This window comes from Cyrtonyx montezumae, unplaced genomic scaffold, assembly GCF_038088225.1.
Source record: "Cyrtonyx montezumae isolate F1298 unplaced genomic scaffold, pur_monq_1.0 scaffold_3, whole genome shotgun sequence".
Taxonomy (NCBI): domain Eukaryota; kingdom Metazoa; phylum Chordata; class Aves; order Galliformes; family Odontophoridae; genus Cyrtonyx; species Cyrtonyx montezumae.
Window position 1 is genome coordinate 159,775,732 of NW_027072034.1, and position 18,992 is coordinate 159,794,723.

The 18,992-nt window shown below is 41.8% G+C and overlaps 1 protein-coding gene across 2 annotated transcripts in view; it reads left to right on the top strand.

Annotated features, from left to right (window-relative positions):
* The window catches only part of EXOC4 (exocyst complex component 4), a 406,844-nt gene that overhangs the window by 183,730 nt on the left and 204,122 nt on the right, over positions 1-18,992 (top strand). For both annotated transcript variants that reach the window (XM_065743825.1, XM_065743826.1), the window contains one exon: positions 12,698-12,794. In XM_065743825.1, the coding sequence (XP_065599897.1) occupies positions 12,698-12,794 (97 nt within the window). The remainder of the gene's footprint in view (positions 1-12,697; positions 12,795-18,992) is intronic.

Here is an 18,992-nt window from a genome sequence, read left to right on the forward strand (position 1 = left end):
TGCCAAAGCAGCTCCCTAGACCAGGTTGTGCAGGTAGGTGTCCAGGTTGGTCTTGAACATCTCCAGAGAAGGAGACTCCACCACCTCTCTGGGCAGCCTGTGCCAGTGCTCCATCACCCTTACTGTGGTATACATAAAATGTATACCACGACGTGGGAATAACTTGGTTTTGTGCCCATGACTCTGCCACCTTGATACTAAATTGCAGCCATTAGACTTTGAGTTTGGCACTCAGCTGCCAATGATCAATGCAGAAAAGGCTGTTATGGTATCCTATTGCTGATGAAGGTTGTTTGGAGAAGTCTGCACACCTGCAGATGGCGCAAAATAAATCTTCTTTTCCATTTCTGTCCAGCAGTAGTTGGTCCATACACGATTTCTAGTGGCTTTGTACCAATGCATGCACTTCTGCTTCTTGTGGATGAACAAAAGGGCACATGTTTGTACTTATTGAAAAACTGTAATAGGAGGTATTCCAGAATATAGAAAAGAATCTACTGAGATGATGAATTACCACTGATAGAACCTCCTGAAAATGCAGGAATCCCAAACTTACCTTTATTCAGAAGCTGAAACATTCAGATTTTTGCTGCTTTACCTTAGGGCTGTTGAATGATTTTAAATGAATTTTGAAATAAGAAAATGACTGCTGCTTGAACACCTTTTTTAAACATGTACCTTCCTGTGCTTTTCTTACTGCATGACAGTAACAACAAATAAATAATTTAGAAGGCTCTTAATAGAATTCTATAATGTACATCAAATAGGACTTCTCCGGTCAAAATTTAGGAGAAATCTTAAGTGTCATGTCTTTAGAAATGCACAGAAACAAACAGCAAAGTCTGATCTTTCTCCTAGAGTTTGTTATATTAGATATGGTGTGATCCTGACATATTGACTCCTATGAAATTGTTTTTTATTAAAGTCACCGGGTTATTTCTTGTGCTAGCACTGGCTTTGATTAAGCACTGTATTAGGGTCATATCCTAGAATAACAGCATTTCTAAATCCCAGACTGCATTTGAGAGAATTGTGATTAAAGTTCCGGCTGTTTTCCTGCAATTCCTAATGTGTGCTTGGGTTGAGTTACCTCTGTTTTATTGGTGCTGGAGTTCACTTTGAGCCCCTTGTGATTTCATGCCAATATCAGTGGCAGTCTCCAGAGGGAAGCAATTTTGCATTAAAATGCAAGAAGTAAAAGCTATAGCAAAATTAGCACAGGGGTCTACAATTTCCAACACAAGTTAATAGCCACAGTGTTGGTTGTTTTCTAAAGCCTAATTCATCTTTGATTGAATTTCAGGCAAAACAAAGCAAGGAGGATAAGGAGGTGGGGAAACCCATCTAAAAGAGATTATGGATGAACAGGTTGAAAAATGCTGCCTGACAGGTCATACTCTGAGCAATCTGATAATCTCTGCTGGAGCTGGGAGTTGTTTTGTGCATTTTGTACACTGGCATGGACAATCCATTTCGGTTCCCTTGGGGAAAACCCATGTTATTAGTGGGGATCATTCTGCATATTGCTGGAAAATGAATTAATTCAAACTAGTGTGCTCACAGATGAGGAATAAGGCTATTCTGTTGTTGTTACAAATTTGTAGAGGCAGAACACTGTTGAATAATCAAGTGAAATATATTTTGCCTTGTCTCCACATGCCAGATTTGTAACGTTTTCAAGACCTGACCAACGATTGGCAAATTTGTCTTCATTAGAACGGATGCATTCATTAATAAGTGGAAAACAAGTCCATGACAACTATTTTGGAGAACATTATGATTGCTATAACCCCAGCTGTGTACAGTCTGTGAGTCACAGAATCATTGCAGGGTGAAGGGACCTGAGGAGATCAAGTCCAGCCTACCCTGCTAGAGCAGGTTTCCCCATAACAGTATAGGAACTTCCTTTCCCCTCCTGGCCATGCTCTTTTGAGTGCACCCCGGGCTGCTGTTGGCCTTCTTGCCCACAAGGGCACACTGCTGGCTCCCACTCACCCCACTGTGCCCTAGTACACTCAGGTCCTTCTCTGCAGAGCTCCTCTCAAGCAGATGAGCCTCTAGGTGTACAGAAGCTTTCGTTTATTCCTCCTCAGGTGTAGGGCCCTGCACTTAGGCTTGTTAAACCTCACCAAGTTCCTCTACACCAAATTCTACAGTCTGTCCAGTGGTTGCTGAGCATCCTTTCTACATACTTCTGGTGTGTCAGCCACTGAGGAGAAGGTGTTGAGGAAGAGAAAACCCTCTGATCCCAGAGTCTGAGTCTTCCCACCTCAGAACAAGTGGAGAAGAAGGAGCTGAAAATAAACGCATGTGGGATCTCTGGGTTTATTGTGTTGTGTCCTGGGACTAGAGCCAGCTGTGGCCACTCTGGATGATCCCAAAGTGCCCTGTCTGGTGGATGGGGTGGAGCTGCTTTCAGTGCTTGGGGCTTTTGTATGTCTGCTCCCATGGCATCCTCACTGCCGCTAAGGTGTATCCTGCTCCTCAGGAAAATGTGAGTGGATTGTCCCATGATCTGTCCTCAGCTCACTTGTGCAGCTGCTGAACTCTGGCAGCTGGCAGCAGCTGGGATGGATCCAGACCCTCTTGAGTGGCAGTTCTATGGCTGATGAGCTCCAAGATGGTGCTGGAGGCTGTAAGGGGAGGCAAGAGGGTCAGGCTTTGCCTGTCCCCAGCCCAGTGCTGCATGGCTGATTGCCTCTTACTGGTACCCAGGCCAGCACAGCTGTTGCATTCTCAAGTGTTCATTCAGATGCTCAAGGAGGAGCACTGTCTGTACGTGCCCTCAGAAGCACAGGAGCTGCACGAGTTCAGCTGCCAGGGCCTGGGGAAGGAAGCAAAGGGGTGGCAGCTGTGAGGACCAAGTGAGCCAAGCCAGGGAGTGCCCAGTATGTCTCTGGTGCACAGGCCCTGCTCCCACAGGCTGTGGTGAGGCTGAAATCCCCTGCGGAGCCCCAGAGAGCTGTTGCAATAACTCACCCCTCTTCTTCTGCCTGATCTCTGCCTTCAGGTTTTACCCTGATGAACTTGATGGCATCGCAGCGATCATGTCTCTGTAGAACATGTGATGCATCTACTTTATTTTTCTCCTGTGCTGGTCCTCTACATGAGAAGGGAAAGAAAGCGATGAGCCTCCAGCATCCTCAGCACAAGCTCCAAGGTTATCATATCTCTTCCTCCTCAACCAAGTTTCTTGCTTCTCCATGAAGCTGAGGCACACGCTTGTGTGACAGCAAAGGGCCAGGTGTGCCAAGACAGTCTGTGGACAGGCCCAGTGGTCGTGCCTTGTCATCTGCATGGTTTGGCAGAAGGACACCAACCTGTCTGGGATTTGGATCCCCAAGGTGGATTTTTCTGTACAGATCAGAGTGTTGTTTTGACAGCCGGGACACTGAAAGGATGTAGTGCCAGCATTCAAGGCCTCTTGCTGCAGAATAAGCACAAGCAGTGTGAGTGTGAGTTGGGCCTGGCACCTGGTGGTGATAGAGGAAAAGTTCCCATTGCAGACCCAGTGGTGCCAGCAGGCAGCCACAGCCCAAGCTGCACTCCCTTGCCAAGAAGCAGAGGGGCCCTGCCCCGTGCAGGTCTGGGAGCCCTCTCTGTCCATTGTCAGGAACTGTGCATGGGGATGCTTTGCTCTCACCTGGCTCCTCCGAGTTAGAGATCTTCCGCTTCCTATTGGACAATGATGTGTGTTGAAAGCAAGCACTGTTAGAGTCCCTGCTCTCCTCATGCCTCACCAGACTACACTGATGCTGAGCCTGAGCCCCGCATTCTTTGATCTGCTCCAAGTAGGTGATCACAGTCCATTAGCTCTAGCATGTTTACTGGCTTTGAATTGGGGTTTGTGCTGCAGACTTGCTTTGGAAGAGCTTACATCTGTACGCAGTAGTTTTAGGGAAAGCAACCACACAGTAAATATGCATGTTGACAAATACATTAATCAAAGTGGCTGCTGCTGTGTTGCATATCCTGGGAAGGAAAGAAAAGGAGAAAGAGAGGTTTGTATTTTAAACAAATTCAGCACCTGAAAGGAGACTTCACGTGTGTGGCTGACATGCTGATCAAATGATGAAGTAGAGTCAAATTGTACCTCAACCTTTTGTACGGCCTGTGAAAGTGCAGGCACGCAGCAGTTTTTTAAGGCAGATGGAGTGTGAGCAACTAATAAATCAGTTTTTGAAACATTAAAGAACAACTTATTTAAATTCATATGGTGTTGGATCTCAGACAAGAGAGTATAGGAAGGAGTAAAAGGATTGGGCATGGGAACATCGGCAGAACAATATGTCTGTGCATCAGCTGTGTGACTGCATCCAAATCAGCTTCTTGTTCTGAAGCCTGGTACATAGCAATGGAGGGTGGTGGCACTTAGTCAAAGGCAACCAAAGTTATTTCAGGTATTTAGGCAGTGACTGGAACAGGTGGTGTTGTCGCAAACTACTGGCAGTCCATTTGGTCAGTTTAAGCTACTTTCTGTTAAATTGAAAGCATAAATTTCAGTACAGGAAATGAAACCTTTGCTCTTCTGTCCACAGCATTTTTCAAAATAGCTTTATCAAAGGAATGCTGGAGTCACTATGTCTATTCCATCTTTGTGAAACTGAAACACAGAAACCTCATTGCGGTCACAGAGGCCATCAGTTCCATGACTTGAATCTAGATCTGCTCCTGAACTCTGCCCCTTGTTTTCTGAGTAGACTTTTAAGGTGTTGATAGCAACATGCATTCTCATGTCTGGAATCTTCATACCTGTACAAAACAGAATGCTGTGCTGTGGACATCACAGTGAGAAATGTGCTTGTGCTTCATTTGTAGAGAGGCAGATGTGACAGCATGTGCTCTCCTGCTCATGGAAATCATTTTTCCTTCAATGTAGTTTAGCAGTATGTCTTATACAAAGTCAACTGCAAACTACAGTTCTCATCCCTTCTTCCTAGTTTTATTAATGAAGGAATTTGTCATGATCTAGTTACCAGGCTTGGCTTGACTTCAGCTGGGATTTTAAGGTCCAGGCAGGAGCCCTGCTTGGATTTCTGCAAAACATTTGTCTTCCTCTAGTGAAAGCTTGTTAGTTTGGAAGCTGCTGTGCAGCCGTAGCAGAGAGCATCACCCCATATTCTGCTTCTGGGAGAGCTGTTGAGGTCTTTTTCAGTTATGGAAATAGTACACAAATGAAACGTGATGTATTTCATAACCTTAAAGGTCAGTTTTCCTGTTTTGTTTTGTTGTTTTTTTTCCCCTTCACATCTCTTTCTTAATTCTCACCACACCTTTCTGTCAAAGAAGAGATATTGGCAAACTAACTGACTGAGATGTAAACGTTTGGTCCGCTGATTTGGGATGGATGTGCACTGGTGCTGGTATTGCCTGTGCAGTCTTATTGTTGGTGAAAAGTGATGTCCTGACTGGGAGCTGGAAGCTCCTTTCCTATCACTACAGAGCCCTTGCTTAAGGACTGACAGGCAGTGTTTTGCAAGTAGCTACCTACCTAATTCCCACTGATTGTGGATCTCTTCTAGTGCCATTGTCACTGTCTTGCTGTTCTTTGTTGATTTGGGTAGGTAGGCACAGTGTTTATAAACATCAGTTCCCTTCTCTTGATGGTCCAGTCTAGAAATCTCTAGCTGCCATGATTAAAAAAGAATATGCAATTAAGCAAGCATAATGCGATCTTTTCTTTGTTTACTTCAGTTGCTTCTACCCTCAAACAGATATTACTCTTGTCTATTTTGATAATATATAGAAATACATACATTTTTTCCTGGTGCATCTCACCTCCTTCCTCCTGCTGCAAGAGAAAATAGGAACACCATGTGTAGTGACTGGGCAGGTGCTTTGCTGTCAGCAGTAGTAGTTAGAGTCATAGAATCATTAAGGTTGAAAGGTCACTGAGATAATCTAGTCCAGCCATCAACCCATTACTGCTTTTCCTGCTAAACCATGGCACTCAGTGCCAACCTACCCTAGTTGTGTCGTGCTGTCTAAACAGCAGTTTGTCATGAGGAGAACAGCGGGAAGAACAGAGGGTCTTGCTAAGTAGGAGTAGGCAGAGCAGTCTGTTTAAAATAATCCACTAGAAATACCACTAGAAATTGGATCTTCCATTATTTTTTCTTTGGCATCCTAGATTGGTTGGCATTTGAAGGGCTTTCCAGAAGAATTTTGTATCATTCACTTAAAAATGACCTTTACTGTATTATTTGTAGTGAGGAGTTTCAGTTCCAGATGCATTGGTGGCCCCATAACAGCTCGCTCAGAGTAGTCCCACAAGGAGAGAAGAGAACATGGCTCAGAAACAGGAAGCGTTAACCTCATGTTGACCTACACTGATGGAGAATTGTAGTGTTTCAAGACTCTTGTCAAACAGAATTTTAAATGAAAGTATAAGGCTTCAAAGATTGTGTTTGCTCAAAAGGAAGGGTCTTTGGGTTTGAAAGGTGTTTTCTGTAGGGGTGGCCTTGAAACACAGAGGTAACCAGGCACTTCTGGGGCTACTAGTGGATACTGTATATTTTTTTCTTTGAATAGTCCTGCTTGGCTTTGAGGAGGACTTGCCTAGATTTTGTCATACTCCTCATAGGATTGCTGGTCTAGGTGCTTGAAGCACTCCCAAAGGCTTATTTAGGGTTGCTGGATTCTCTGTCTGCTTTTCTCTTCAGTGGAAGGTTGAAGACTTGGGACTGGAGATCAGACTAGATCCTACACCTTCATTTTCCATGTCCCTGTAGAAAAGTTACCTGTCTTGTTTCTTAATGTGCAAAACAGTAGACTCTCCAAAAGCAAGTATCTTAGAGCATGATGAATTAGGACCTGAATGCAGGTAGGTTTGATGACTCAGGGCATGCAAAAGAACTGTAGAGAAGATAATTGTGACTGTTTCTTTATATAAAGAACTTGAAGATAAATACCTATCCCTTGACTCATCGCTATGAATCAGTATAGTGGAAACAGAACTGAGTGCTCATGTGTGGCTTTTTAAGGAGGTGTAGTTGGGAGACAATTGAGCCTTAATGTACAAAAAAGAAAAAGCAAGGGACTTGGTTTATATAACCTCATACGTATTGTTCCATAGTAGTGCAGATCAATTGTTCTTTTCTATTGAGCTCTGTTTTCTAATAACCAGCTTTGCTGTTTTCGAGCTTTCTTTCCTTTCATGCTAAATGAACATTTTTATTTCCATACCCTGAAGATGACATGCAGGTAATAGCTATTCTGTTGATCTCCCCATAATCAAGAACCTTTTGGAAGGACCATAACACCCAGTCCTTTTCCCCTATCAAAACTTGCTCTGATGCTCAGGATGGAGAAGGTGGCATTGATTAGTAAGCTGTGTTGATTGCTTGATTGTTGTGGCTTCAAAGCCTGTTTTTATTCTTTTTATGGCTGCATAGATTAACATGAAGTGGCTCACTAAGAAAGGCACTTTGATCACAGAGAGGTGCAGAAGAATTGTTTGCTACGTGCGTGGAACTTGTTTAGCTGAGAAGTTTCCAATGGCAGAGAAATAAATGAAGTTGTCCTGTGCCAATGCGGTGGAAGGGTAAGAGAGTAAATGGGGCAAGATTTGGTTGCATTAGCTGATAGCACTCATGTTTTTTGGGTGGCTGCAGTTTCTATTGAGTCTTAACATTTCCTGGATGTTTCAGGAAGGGAATTACTTATTCACTAAATGCAGTGAAAATCTTTGTTTCTGATAGGACTTAAAGCGTATCGAGGCTGAAGGAGAAATGCTTTAATACAGATCTATTTCCAAAACAGTTAGGTAAGATGTTATGGTGCTCTGCAGTGACATTGTAGAATCCAGAAAGTATAAGGATTCTCACCTTCTAGAAGTATTCCTGTTAGAGACAGACAACATCCCATTGCTTTTTGTATCATTTGCTGATGTTGTTTTATAAACTGATAATATTTTCTTACTTTTCTTCTTCTATTTTTTTTAATTTGGTGATAGAGAAATTAATTTGACAGATGTGGAAATTACGAGACGTCTGTGTAATCCCGACCCCTCTCCCTGGTTCAGTCTTCTCCCATCTGTGTGACAGTCCATGGTTACAGGAGGTAACCATCACTGCACTAATTGTATTCATTGCAGAGTTGTGGGTCAGTGCAAGGAAACTCCTTACAGTGTGTTCCAGAGATTGGTCTTAAAACATCTAATTTACTCTCATCATTGCTGCTTCCGTATACAGAATAGTTTCAGAAATACTAAAAAGAAGTTCAACACATTTACAGAGCACAATGAGATGCTTTCTGAGGAATGCTACTGGTCCTTTCAATTGTTGTCATGCACCTCAAAGTGAACGTATACTTCAAATGGAGGTAGACAGCTTTGAGTTTGAGTAACTTCATGGCAAAAGAAATAGACCAGGCAAAGAACTGGTTTCAGTGTTAGTGCCGACTTAATAGATCAGCAAAGCATGATCTTCCTGGCAAATCTCTTGAATTTCTCAGTGTTGCAGTGCATTTTATTGACTTCCTTTGATGCTCATTAATAAACGCTGGTTGTTGTCTCTCTTCTTTGTCTTGAGAAGGTCCCTTGCTTTTTTTCTGGGACAAGAATGCTTGCCACCATCTTTTTGAGACCTCTGTTGTGCAGAGATGACTGTACCTGAGAGGTACCATGACCAGTGTTTCTCCCAGTAAAATACCAGAGAGAATGGACAACTGGAAACAGCATTCATGTTTGATCAGACTTTTAAGTGCATGCAGGGATTGTAACTTTCTCGATAATCTTACATTTTTTCCTATTGAAGCATGGTGTTTTCAGCTCCATTTCAGAAGCATTCAAGTGGGTTACTAATGGACCAATCCCTGACTCCTACTTGCACTGGTATTCAGGTGGGCACACTTCATTGCTAGCACAGCATGAGGATGCCATTAACTGTATGACAAATTTCACTTCACCTCAAAGTTTTCTTCCCTTTTCTTGCTCTTGCAATTTATTACCAGGCAGATTAAATCAGAAAGCTGGTGCTCTTAAGAAGGAACAGCTGCAACAATAGCACTTCGTGACGGCTGTGAAACATTTAGGTTTTGTTCTAGTGCCTCTGACACACGGCTGTTTCAATTGCTTGCCTTAAACTAAAGAAAAGCCCTGCAGTCCAAATGAAGTAGTTGGGTAGTGTGTCATTGCTGAAGCAATTATGTACGCTCAGTCCCAAGGGTTATTGGAGTCCTGTGTGCATTTTGATGTTGGACTGTGAGCATGGATGGTTAGTCCTGTATCAGTGCTTATAGTGCTAACTGGGAAGTGGGCTTTACAGCTCGTTTTCCTTAATGCAGTGGATAGTTTTCTTCTCTTGTACTCTGCTCACAGGGATATGGCACTTATGTGGGACAGCCCAGCAATACATTATTTGCTTGCTTAGCTCATGTTTGATTCAGAGACGATGCAAACTGCCTGTCTGATAATCACCTTGATAAGGATTCGAAAAAGGGGTGTTTTTCCCCTCTTCCATCATTTCCTACCTGCTTTAAACTGGTATAGGTTGCCCAAGGAAGCTGTGGATGCTCTGTCCCTGGAGCCATTCCAGGACAGGCTGGACAGGGCCCTGCACAGCCTGATCTGGTGGTTGGCAGCCCTGCCCTTGGTGGAGGGATTGGAACTGGACTTTTAAGGTCCCCTCCAAGCTGAGCTATTTGATTGTTCTATGATTCTCTGCAGCCAACTGGTACGGAGTCATTGGTTTCTTCTCAGATAGGATGAATGGCAGTTTAACTCCATGCAAGAGATGGAAGGAATCAATAAGGATTGGAAGGATATTAAAAGTATATTTCTGTATATTTCTGTCCCAGAAGTTTGTCTGGGATAACCTGCTGGAGAGGAGCTCCGAGCAGAGAGACCAAGGTGTCCTGGTGGATGATAGGCTGGCCATGAGCCAGCAGTGTGCCCTGGTAGCCAAGGAGGCCAATGGTATCCTGGGGTGCACTCACTTCTTCACAGTGAGGGTAATGGAGCACTGGCACAGGCTGCCCAGAGAGGTGGTGGACTCTCCTTCTCTGTAGACGTTCAGCACCCACCTGGACACCTACCTGTGCAACCTGGGCTAGGGAGCTGCTTTAGCAGGGGGATTGGACTGGATGATGTCTAGAGGTCCCTTCCAACCCCTACAGTTCTGTGATTCTGTGACATGATCTGTACCAATGAGGCCATGCTCATGTTGGGTTGCAGAGGTGTAGTGAAGGGTCCATAGGGGTATGGCAGCAGCATTGAGGGATGTAAGGCTGCTGACGTTAGCAAGAACTCTTGCTGTGCTGTGTTGTTAGTATTTACAGGGTATCACTGGGAATAAAATTCGTGTCTCAGTGCTTTATTCAATGTAAAATATTCTACTACAAACAAAATTACTTTTCCTTGTGGCATACACCTACATACAGATCATTCATTATTATTAATTGAAACCTAAGAGTGGAGAAAGTAAAAAAGCTTATTTTTCTGTCAGTACTTGTGTTCCGTTCTTCTCAAATCTTATGTAATGTCACCAAATAGATAAGACAGATGGCTTTATTCCTTGCTATGGAGTTCATCCCAGTCAATAATATTGATTAGCGCAGGGTGATTTGGTGTAACGAGAATAACACCCCTTCCTTAATTTGAGCCTGGATTTCTCGCTTCCTGCCTCAGTAGTTCATGCTTGGATGAATTCCTCAATCAGTCAGCTTAGACACAGGCCTTCCCACCTCTGGAATCGCAGAGTCTGACATCGTTAGGGGAAATGAGTAATTTTCTTTTCCTAGAATTTGTGCCTCTTTTTCTGTGATTAAACTGTTGTGCAAGTTAACTTTTTTGAACATCGAGTTCCTGAACATTTTTTTTTGAGCACTCTCTTTCTAATTGCAGTCAGTAAAGTTTTATGAACTCAGTCCTCAGCTGTTTCTGATATGTTTCTGATATCCTGGGGTGCATTGAAAAGAGCTTGGCCAGCAGGTCAAGGGAGGTGATCCTCCCCCTCTACTCTGCCCTGGTGAGGCCTCACCTGGAGTACTGTGTCCAGTTCTGGGCTCCCCAGTACAAAAAAGACAAGGATTTCTTGGAAAGAGTCCAGCGGAGGGCTACAAGAATGATAAAGGGCATGGATCACCTCCCTTATGATGAAAGGCTGAGAGACCTGGGTCTCTCACAATGAGGGTCGTGGTTTAGTGGGCTTGGTGATGATGGGTTGCTGGTTGGACTGGATGATCTTAGTGATCTTTCCAGCCTTAATGATTCTATGAATTTTCTATAACCAACCCCCAAATCCAAACACATTAATAATCTTATAACAAGATAGGACAGTATCCATAATACATTGGCTGATGCCTGTGTTGGTAAACCTCCCACGGTCACATAGTTAATAAGAACAGGGAGCTTCTTCACTTTTGTTTCTCTTGTTGACCTCAGCCAGTCGATTCATCTTGTTTCCTGTTTCCCTTGCCCAGTCCACAGGGAGCTTAATATCTTCACCCTTAACACAGAAACAACACCTTTGAGTTTGTATCTGCACTGTGAGTTCTTGTACAGAACAATCCTGACCTGGAGGACCGCTTTAGGGTATGAAAGAATTGGTGTCGGTGACCGGCTCAGTCCTTGAGCATTGCTGCGAAGTTGCTAACAGGAGAGCCAATTAAATCAACTCATTAAGGTGTTTTGTTGTTGTTGTTGTTGTTGTTTGGTTTTTTGTTTGTATTATTTTTATAGATTGTTTTCAGGTAATGGCCTAAAGCACATGAACTTCTCTTTGAAAAGAGGATTGGAGGCACATAGTAGTTGGTTTTGTTCCTCCTTCTCTCATGCTTTCCAATTTGAAGATGTTCTTCTTCTCATTTTAAGGCAGAAGGATGCCAGGGTCAAAAAAATCAATAATCTTTTGGTGTTGTTATCATTTCAAGTACTTTGTCATTTTCCTGCCTGTTAAGTTATCATAATAATGTGATTAGGTTCTGTATTTATTATTATTTAATCATTAAGGAGTGTTCACGTGCAACATAAAAATGGCGTAATGACATTGGGATAGCAACTTTGCCCAAGTCCAAAAACAGAGTTGATAGGGTTATTTGTCAGGTGATATGGGCAAGAAGATTGTCTGAGCTTAGTGATAAGTGAGTTTGACCGAAACATGGGGGCATTATGTGGTGAATTTCTGCTAATCTCAGAATCAGATAATTTTTTTAATGCTAACACGAGAGGCATCTGCCCTATTATTTTAAAATGTGTTCTTCTGGAAGTGTGTGGTGGTCTTTGTTGCTCTTAGGAAATGCAAGAGTTCTAGGTGATGTAGACTGAGCATTTGTCTTTTCCCCATTTTCCTGTTTCAGTATCCCAGTTTCATACTTGGTGTTAGGAGTGGCTTTGCTTCAGCTGCTGTGACTTGAAGGTGGGTGCTTCATGACACTTGAAGCCCCGCAGCCTGGGCTTGGTGTGTATAAATTACTCTCTGAGCTTGTTTTACTTCCCAAAAGAGTGCCGAACTGAATACATTTATTTTTCTCATAGCTGAGAGCCTGTTTGTATGCAACTTTCATTTGGGCAGTGGAGACTTCTGCTGGGAAATTACAAAACTCCGTGTAGGAAATGGACTCTCAAGAGCCCCAAATGGACTCTTGAGAGTAGTGTTAAGTGTAATGACAGACAAAGCTAAATCTCTAATTACCAGTCGCTATCTGAAAATCAAGGGATGCTCAGATTTTGTTTAACAACTTCTGCACTCTTTTCCAGGAGGACCAGATGATAACTTAATCGAAGGTGGAGGATCCAAGTTTGTCTGCAAACCGGGAGCCAGAAACATTACCATCATCTTTCACCCACTCCTCAGGTAAGTGAAACTTTCTACGTAGTTCTGCTATGAAAATAATGAGGGTAAATACAATTAACCCGCTTTATTTATGGGCACGTTGTGACTTCTGTATCATTTATTATTGACCCAAGCTGGGTAAATTTAGTTTCAGCCTGTTGCAAATTGTTTATCACTTGCAGTTTTGCTTAAAAAGTCAGATACTTTAAGAACTGCAAGTTAAGTTCATTCCTTGATAAACAAATACGCCCTGTGGACTGGAAATCTAACATGTGATCTAAAGAGATGTGCGAGTTACTAAGATCTTAGGAATTCAGAGCTTATCAAGGACCTCTGGGACTTTAAACAAGTCTCTCACCAAGTCATTCACCTCTGATGCTTTAATTTTGCTCTTTGTGACTTGGTAATGTAACAGTAAATTTTCTTACTTTTTCCAGAATTAAATAATATTAAATCTTTCTCAGTTAATGTCAGTTTTCCACCTCTGCTTTTACCTTGCATGGATTTTCTTTATCATTACACACATCCTTTCCTGTTTAGTGCTAGCATCTTCAGAGAGCTTTTCCCTCCTTTGCTGTTTGTGTTACTCACTATCGTGATTCACTTAAGCAACAGGGCATTTTTCTCCAGCACTAGAACCAAGCAATAATAAAACAGTAATAAAGACAAGAAATTGGGATCTGATCCTGAAAGCACAAGTATCCTGATTGTCATCTTGGTAGCTGAGAAATTATCTGTTGTGAATTCTTGTGACTTAAAAACGTGGAGAGAAAGTGCATTAATTCCTCCAAATGTGTATTTCTGATGTCTTGACACCAGATATTGGAATAATCTTTACAACAGCACCTGTTTAGAGGACATATTAAAATCTGTCGGCTGCTTCAGATCTTTCCTTTAAAAAAGGAAATCTGTGTGCTCTCTATTTATTGCAAGATGCCTATAACGATAATCTCATAAGCATGTTTTATTTCAACACCAATCTCTTAAATTGAAAGAAATGTGCTGAAAATTAGTTTACTAGAACATAATGTTTATTTTTCAGCTATTTTGTTGTGAGAAAAGGAGGAGTGGTTGACGCCATAAGCTATTCAAGACAACCATTAGGACACAGGCTTCAGTCTTTCAGTTGTTAATGAATTTTCAAGCTTCTTTCAGACACAGAGTGGGGTGGGAATGCTCTTCTTTTTATTGATGAGTTGTTCCACATTGATTTAGAAACTGGTAAAATAGTTTCCGTTTCCCTCCCTGCTTTAAAAAACACTTCTCATGAACACTTCACCTTCGATACCAGCTTGCAAGATACACAGTAGAGTTACTTTGCTTCATAAAAAATAATTACATCAACATTAAGTTATCTGCTCGCATTATATTTTTTTTCACCAACCATCTGCAACATCTTAACTTCCTAAATAGTGCATTAATAACTGAATGAAATGAAAGATAACACTCCGTGACCCAGCTTACCTTTTTCTCACTGTTGAATGAGGTGAATTTAGGTGCAGGTGAACAGTGTAGAAACTTTAAAAATGTAATTTTTCTGGCTTTAATTATTGACAGGAGAAATTTACACTGGATGTTTGGAAGTACTGCTTCTCTGAAAGAGTGGTCAGGCACTGGAATGGGCTGCCCAGGGAGGTGGTGGAGTCACCAACCCTGGAGGTATTCAAAGATTTCCTGAGGTGCATTAAAAAGAGGATGGCCAGCAGGTCAAGAGAGTTCAAGGTCTACTCTGCCTTGGTGAGGCCTCACCTGGAGTATTGTGTCCAGTTCTGGGCTTACCAGTACAAAAAAGACCATTGTCTCCTTGAAGGAGTCCAGCGGAGGGCTACAAAGATGATGGAGGGCGTGTATGAACGATGTTTAGACATCGTGTTTAGGAACATGATTTAGTGATAACAATTGGTGATAGGTGGATGGTTGGACTGTATGATCTCGTAGGTCTTTTCCAACCTTGGTGACTCTTAACAGAATAAATATCTTATGGGAGCCCTTGCAGTCTGAGTTGTAACTCATCATCTTCAACTTTGGTGGCATATTTGGGATGAAGGTAGCACTGGATTTCTATATTTGATAATACCCTTCAATGATTCTATTCCTGATGGGAGTCAAAGCAATGACCTATCCTATCCTGGCTTGATTATCGCTCCTGTTAAAACTGGCTGTAAGATGCTGCTTGTCACTTGCAAATGCTGAGTATGGGGGATTGCAAAAATATTGATAGTGCAATTATTTCTATCCATTGCTTGTTGGTTAGATCTTTGTCACCCTTTTCTAGACGTTATCGTGTTAAGTGTCAAGGTCTCCAGGATGTAATTGCTGCAGAGGTGTGAAGTTTTCACTTGTTTTATGTTCCATTAGTTCTCAAGACTTCTTATGGCTTGTCTCAATCAGCTTTCATCGATGTCACAGGCATGAAATGAATCTGTTTTGAATTCAGAAAGATCAATATTTTATTTTGAAGTCTTATTTCTATCAAGTTCATAGAAGTATGTTGACAGAGCAGTTTTAACACTGTACGGCCTAACTGATTTTATTAGGAGCTTGAGTGCTTCTTCAACTGTTAAGCTAACTGGATCACTGAGAAACCAGACATTGTGTGAAGATTGAAGTCCTAGGCATCACTTTCAGTTCTGGCTTTAAAGTGTAATTCCACACAGCACAGTAATTTTGGATGGAGAATTGTAACCAGAGCATTCATATTCATCTGTTCGAACTTCTTGTCTTTGAGCTACTGATATGAAAGGTGTCGTTTTCTATTGCCTCAGAGTTGCACAGTTGCAAAGTTAAGTTTTTGGTTATAATAGCCTTTTTTGGATCCTTTTTGGTTGGAAAGTGAAGCTGAGCTTGGCTCCAGACCTATTGGAAGAATACAGAAGTTGGCTGATGGTTCAAGGGCTGTACATTGGCCTCATGTTTCCGATAACAAAACTTCTTCCAGAGAAACTTTCAGAACTACACAGAGTCAAAGGGCAAATACACACAAGTGGGATTCAAAGTCTACCTTTCCTTGAATCCATTTAGAGCAGTGAGTCAAAGTTGGGAAATGAGATGTTACTCAATTTGGGATGTGTGTCCTTATTTTCCACTAGGACAGTTGAGGCTCACCAAGCCCCAGATTAATTACCAGGATTTAATGACACTGCCACACACATAATAAATGAATAGCAATTTTTTTCAAGACAAGTGGATATTCTAGCACGGATGATTCCTGGGAATAGATTTTACTAACGACATACGAAAACTAATTGCGTTTGTAAATTGAAGAGAAGCACACATCTGATTTTCCTTAATTACATATTGCGGGAGGTGTTGGAAGTATAAAAGTTACCCAGAAAGTCCAGTTGCTTTCTTCATCCTTCACTGCTAACCAGCATCTGCTTGGATCGTGGAAGCGTTGACGTTATTGGTCTGTGGATGAGCGTCTCCTGTTGGGGGATGGAAGCACGTGGGACCAATGCTGAAGCCTTTACATTGTGGAATACGGAACAGCCTGAGCGATGTCTGTTGCAACATTTGTCTGTTGGAGGGTTTTTTTCCGTTGTTTATTTGTTTCAGCTGGCATTTGAAAGGCACTTGGCTCTTCAGGGTAATAATCATTTTACATATGCTTTATAGAGTATGTTTATTACCAGACAATTGAAGAACAGATGTCTGCAGTCTTGAGGCTTAAGGGGGAGGGGCAGGAGGGGCTGGAGATGGAGGAGATGATGGTGTTTTGAATCATGAAAGCGCTGCTGATGCTCACGCAGTTGAACGTTGTTTGGATGTTGGGTATTAAAGCCGCAAGGGGATCCGTTTATTAATATCAGCCACACTTCATTAAGATCAAGCATCAATTAAAAGGATTGTAGGACAGAAGAGAAAGCAAAGTGTTCATTGATTCGGAAGAAGCAGACGCTTCTGAGCAAAACTGTATCCTTATGAAGAAGTGCTCCAGAAAGGCTGAACTGAGTTCTTCACCAGCTGGGAACAACTGCACTATTGTGATCACTGCCTTTGATTTCCAAGCCTGGACAGTAAGAAAGTGAAAAACAAAGTGCTGATTTACTTGCAAACCTAAACCAAAAATAAAAGAAGAAGAGAAGAGAAAAGAAAAACAACCAATTGGACTCTGCTGATGTTTGAGATGTTTAACGCTCAGGTGTGTCGGTGCCCCGAAGCGTTGCAGTGTTGTTGGTTCCTGGTAGTTTGGACTGTTCAGAGGTAGTGGGAAATAGAGCAGTATACACAGACAGTTTCATTTGACAATGGCATGGGTTGGCTCATTTTAATTTCCCCATGATTTAAAGCAGTGGCTTTTCAAGTGATAGCATTTTAGGACTTTTTATTTCGTTTTGTTTTTTCTTTTTCTTTTTCTTTCATTTGTGGTAACGGTGGAAAGAGAGTGGTTGCTCTTTTAATAAATAAAATAAATGCTGTAAGGAGTAATGATGGAGAAAAGTAATTTTCTTCTGTCTCTCGTTGATAACCAGAATGCTCCTCGCCAACTGGTGGCAGTCTGCTCTAAAACTGGGATGGTCACATTTCGGACTCTGATAACCTTGGGAGGGAGGTGCTCAGTGTACAGAATATATACATACACACAGCTACATGCGTGTTAGCAGTGATGTTTTTTAACTTTCCCTACTTGAGGAATAATCATGCCAAGCTTCTGTTTAATTCAGGACATGTCGAGATGGAGAGTGATGTATGCAGAATGTAAATGTTTTCAAAATGTTGGGAAGGGGTGGCAAAGTCACCATCAGTTCCCATGGGGCATCTGAGTCCTTTGGTCTTCGTGAACATCGGATGCTGCTGTGATTGAGCAGTCTTCATGTCTGCATACCTGTAATTGAAACGAATCAGTGCATATAATTAAGAACATAGGTATGTCACTGATAATCCCTTTTATTACTATCACCTTTTTACAGCTGTAATAGTAAGCAACTCATGGTTTTAAGATCTGCTGTAATACCTCCTATGCTGTACTGTACTTTTAGTATCTGATACTGTGCAGAATGTGTTCATTTGTAAGCAGGAGTTTGTGAATTGGATTAGTTTGTTCATTGCTTGAAGTATGTTTGGAGTATGTTAAATGGCACCAGGACTGTTAAGAAAAATGTGTGGCATTTTATCAGCCTAAGAGTAATATATTGTTATTGAAGTAGGTGGAAAATAATCTTAGGGTGCAGATAATGGTAAATAATGAGAGTTGATGTTTTTAGTGTTTTGAAATCAAACCCAGAGTACTCAGTTTTAGAGAAATCAATAGTGACTGAAGCTAGAAGATGAAACTTGTAATACTGACTGATTAAAGTCTGTATTTCCAAATGAATAATGTACAGAGAAGGGGGCAATCAGATGTAAATCTGTTATGCACACATTATTTGTAAGCTTTTAATGCCCATGACCTCTTCAAAATGAAACTCTCCAGATCTCATGAGTACAGTTTTTCTTAAGTCTTGGTCAGATATACCCCTTATCTTCAAAGAGAGGGGAAAATATCACTTAGCTCATCTAACTCTTGCTCCTGCAAGTGAGGCAGGGTCCTCCTACTGAGTCAGGGAGATGATGCTGTGCAATGCAACAAGGAAATGGGGTTCAGATCAGTAGATCTTGATTGCTGCTTCACCGTGCTGCTTAACATTCCCATCTTTATTTTGGTATTGTTAATGCTCGTCCTTGAGCATGACAGGTGCTTGATGCAACTCTCCATACATTCACTGTTTACTTCAATTGACCTCAATTGCAAGCAACAAAATCTTAAGGGAGCAATTTGACACCCACCTACTGCAGTTTTTTCTCCCCCTGGTTTAATGAGTGTTTAGCAGACATTTAGTTGACGAGTCCCTTGCTGTTGACATATAGTACTTTATATCTGTCAACAGTGAGAATGAATGTTTCTTGCCGGCAAATCCTAACTCTTTTTCCCTTTGACAAGCTCTCATAAAGTCTGCGTCGCTGAATTATAAAGACACATTTCAGGAAAGCTTGTTGTTGTGACACTGCTAAGAAAAGGTTTCCTTCTGACTGAGGCCATCTCAAAAACAGAGCATGAGCACAGGAAGAGGATGGGGAACAGCTTCATGTTTTGTGCCTTTTTTTTTTTTCTTTCCCAAATGCCTTATGAGAACTGACAGTCCTACTGTGTGTGTCTGATTAAAGATGACAGTTTATAAAAACCTTAAGGTAAAGGCTGTTCATTTTCGATGACAGAAAATAAAGCAATCTCCCTTCCAC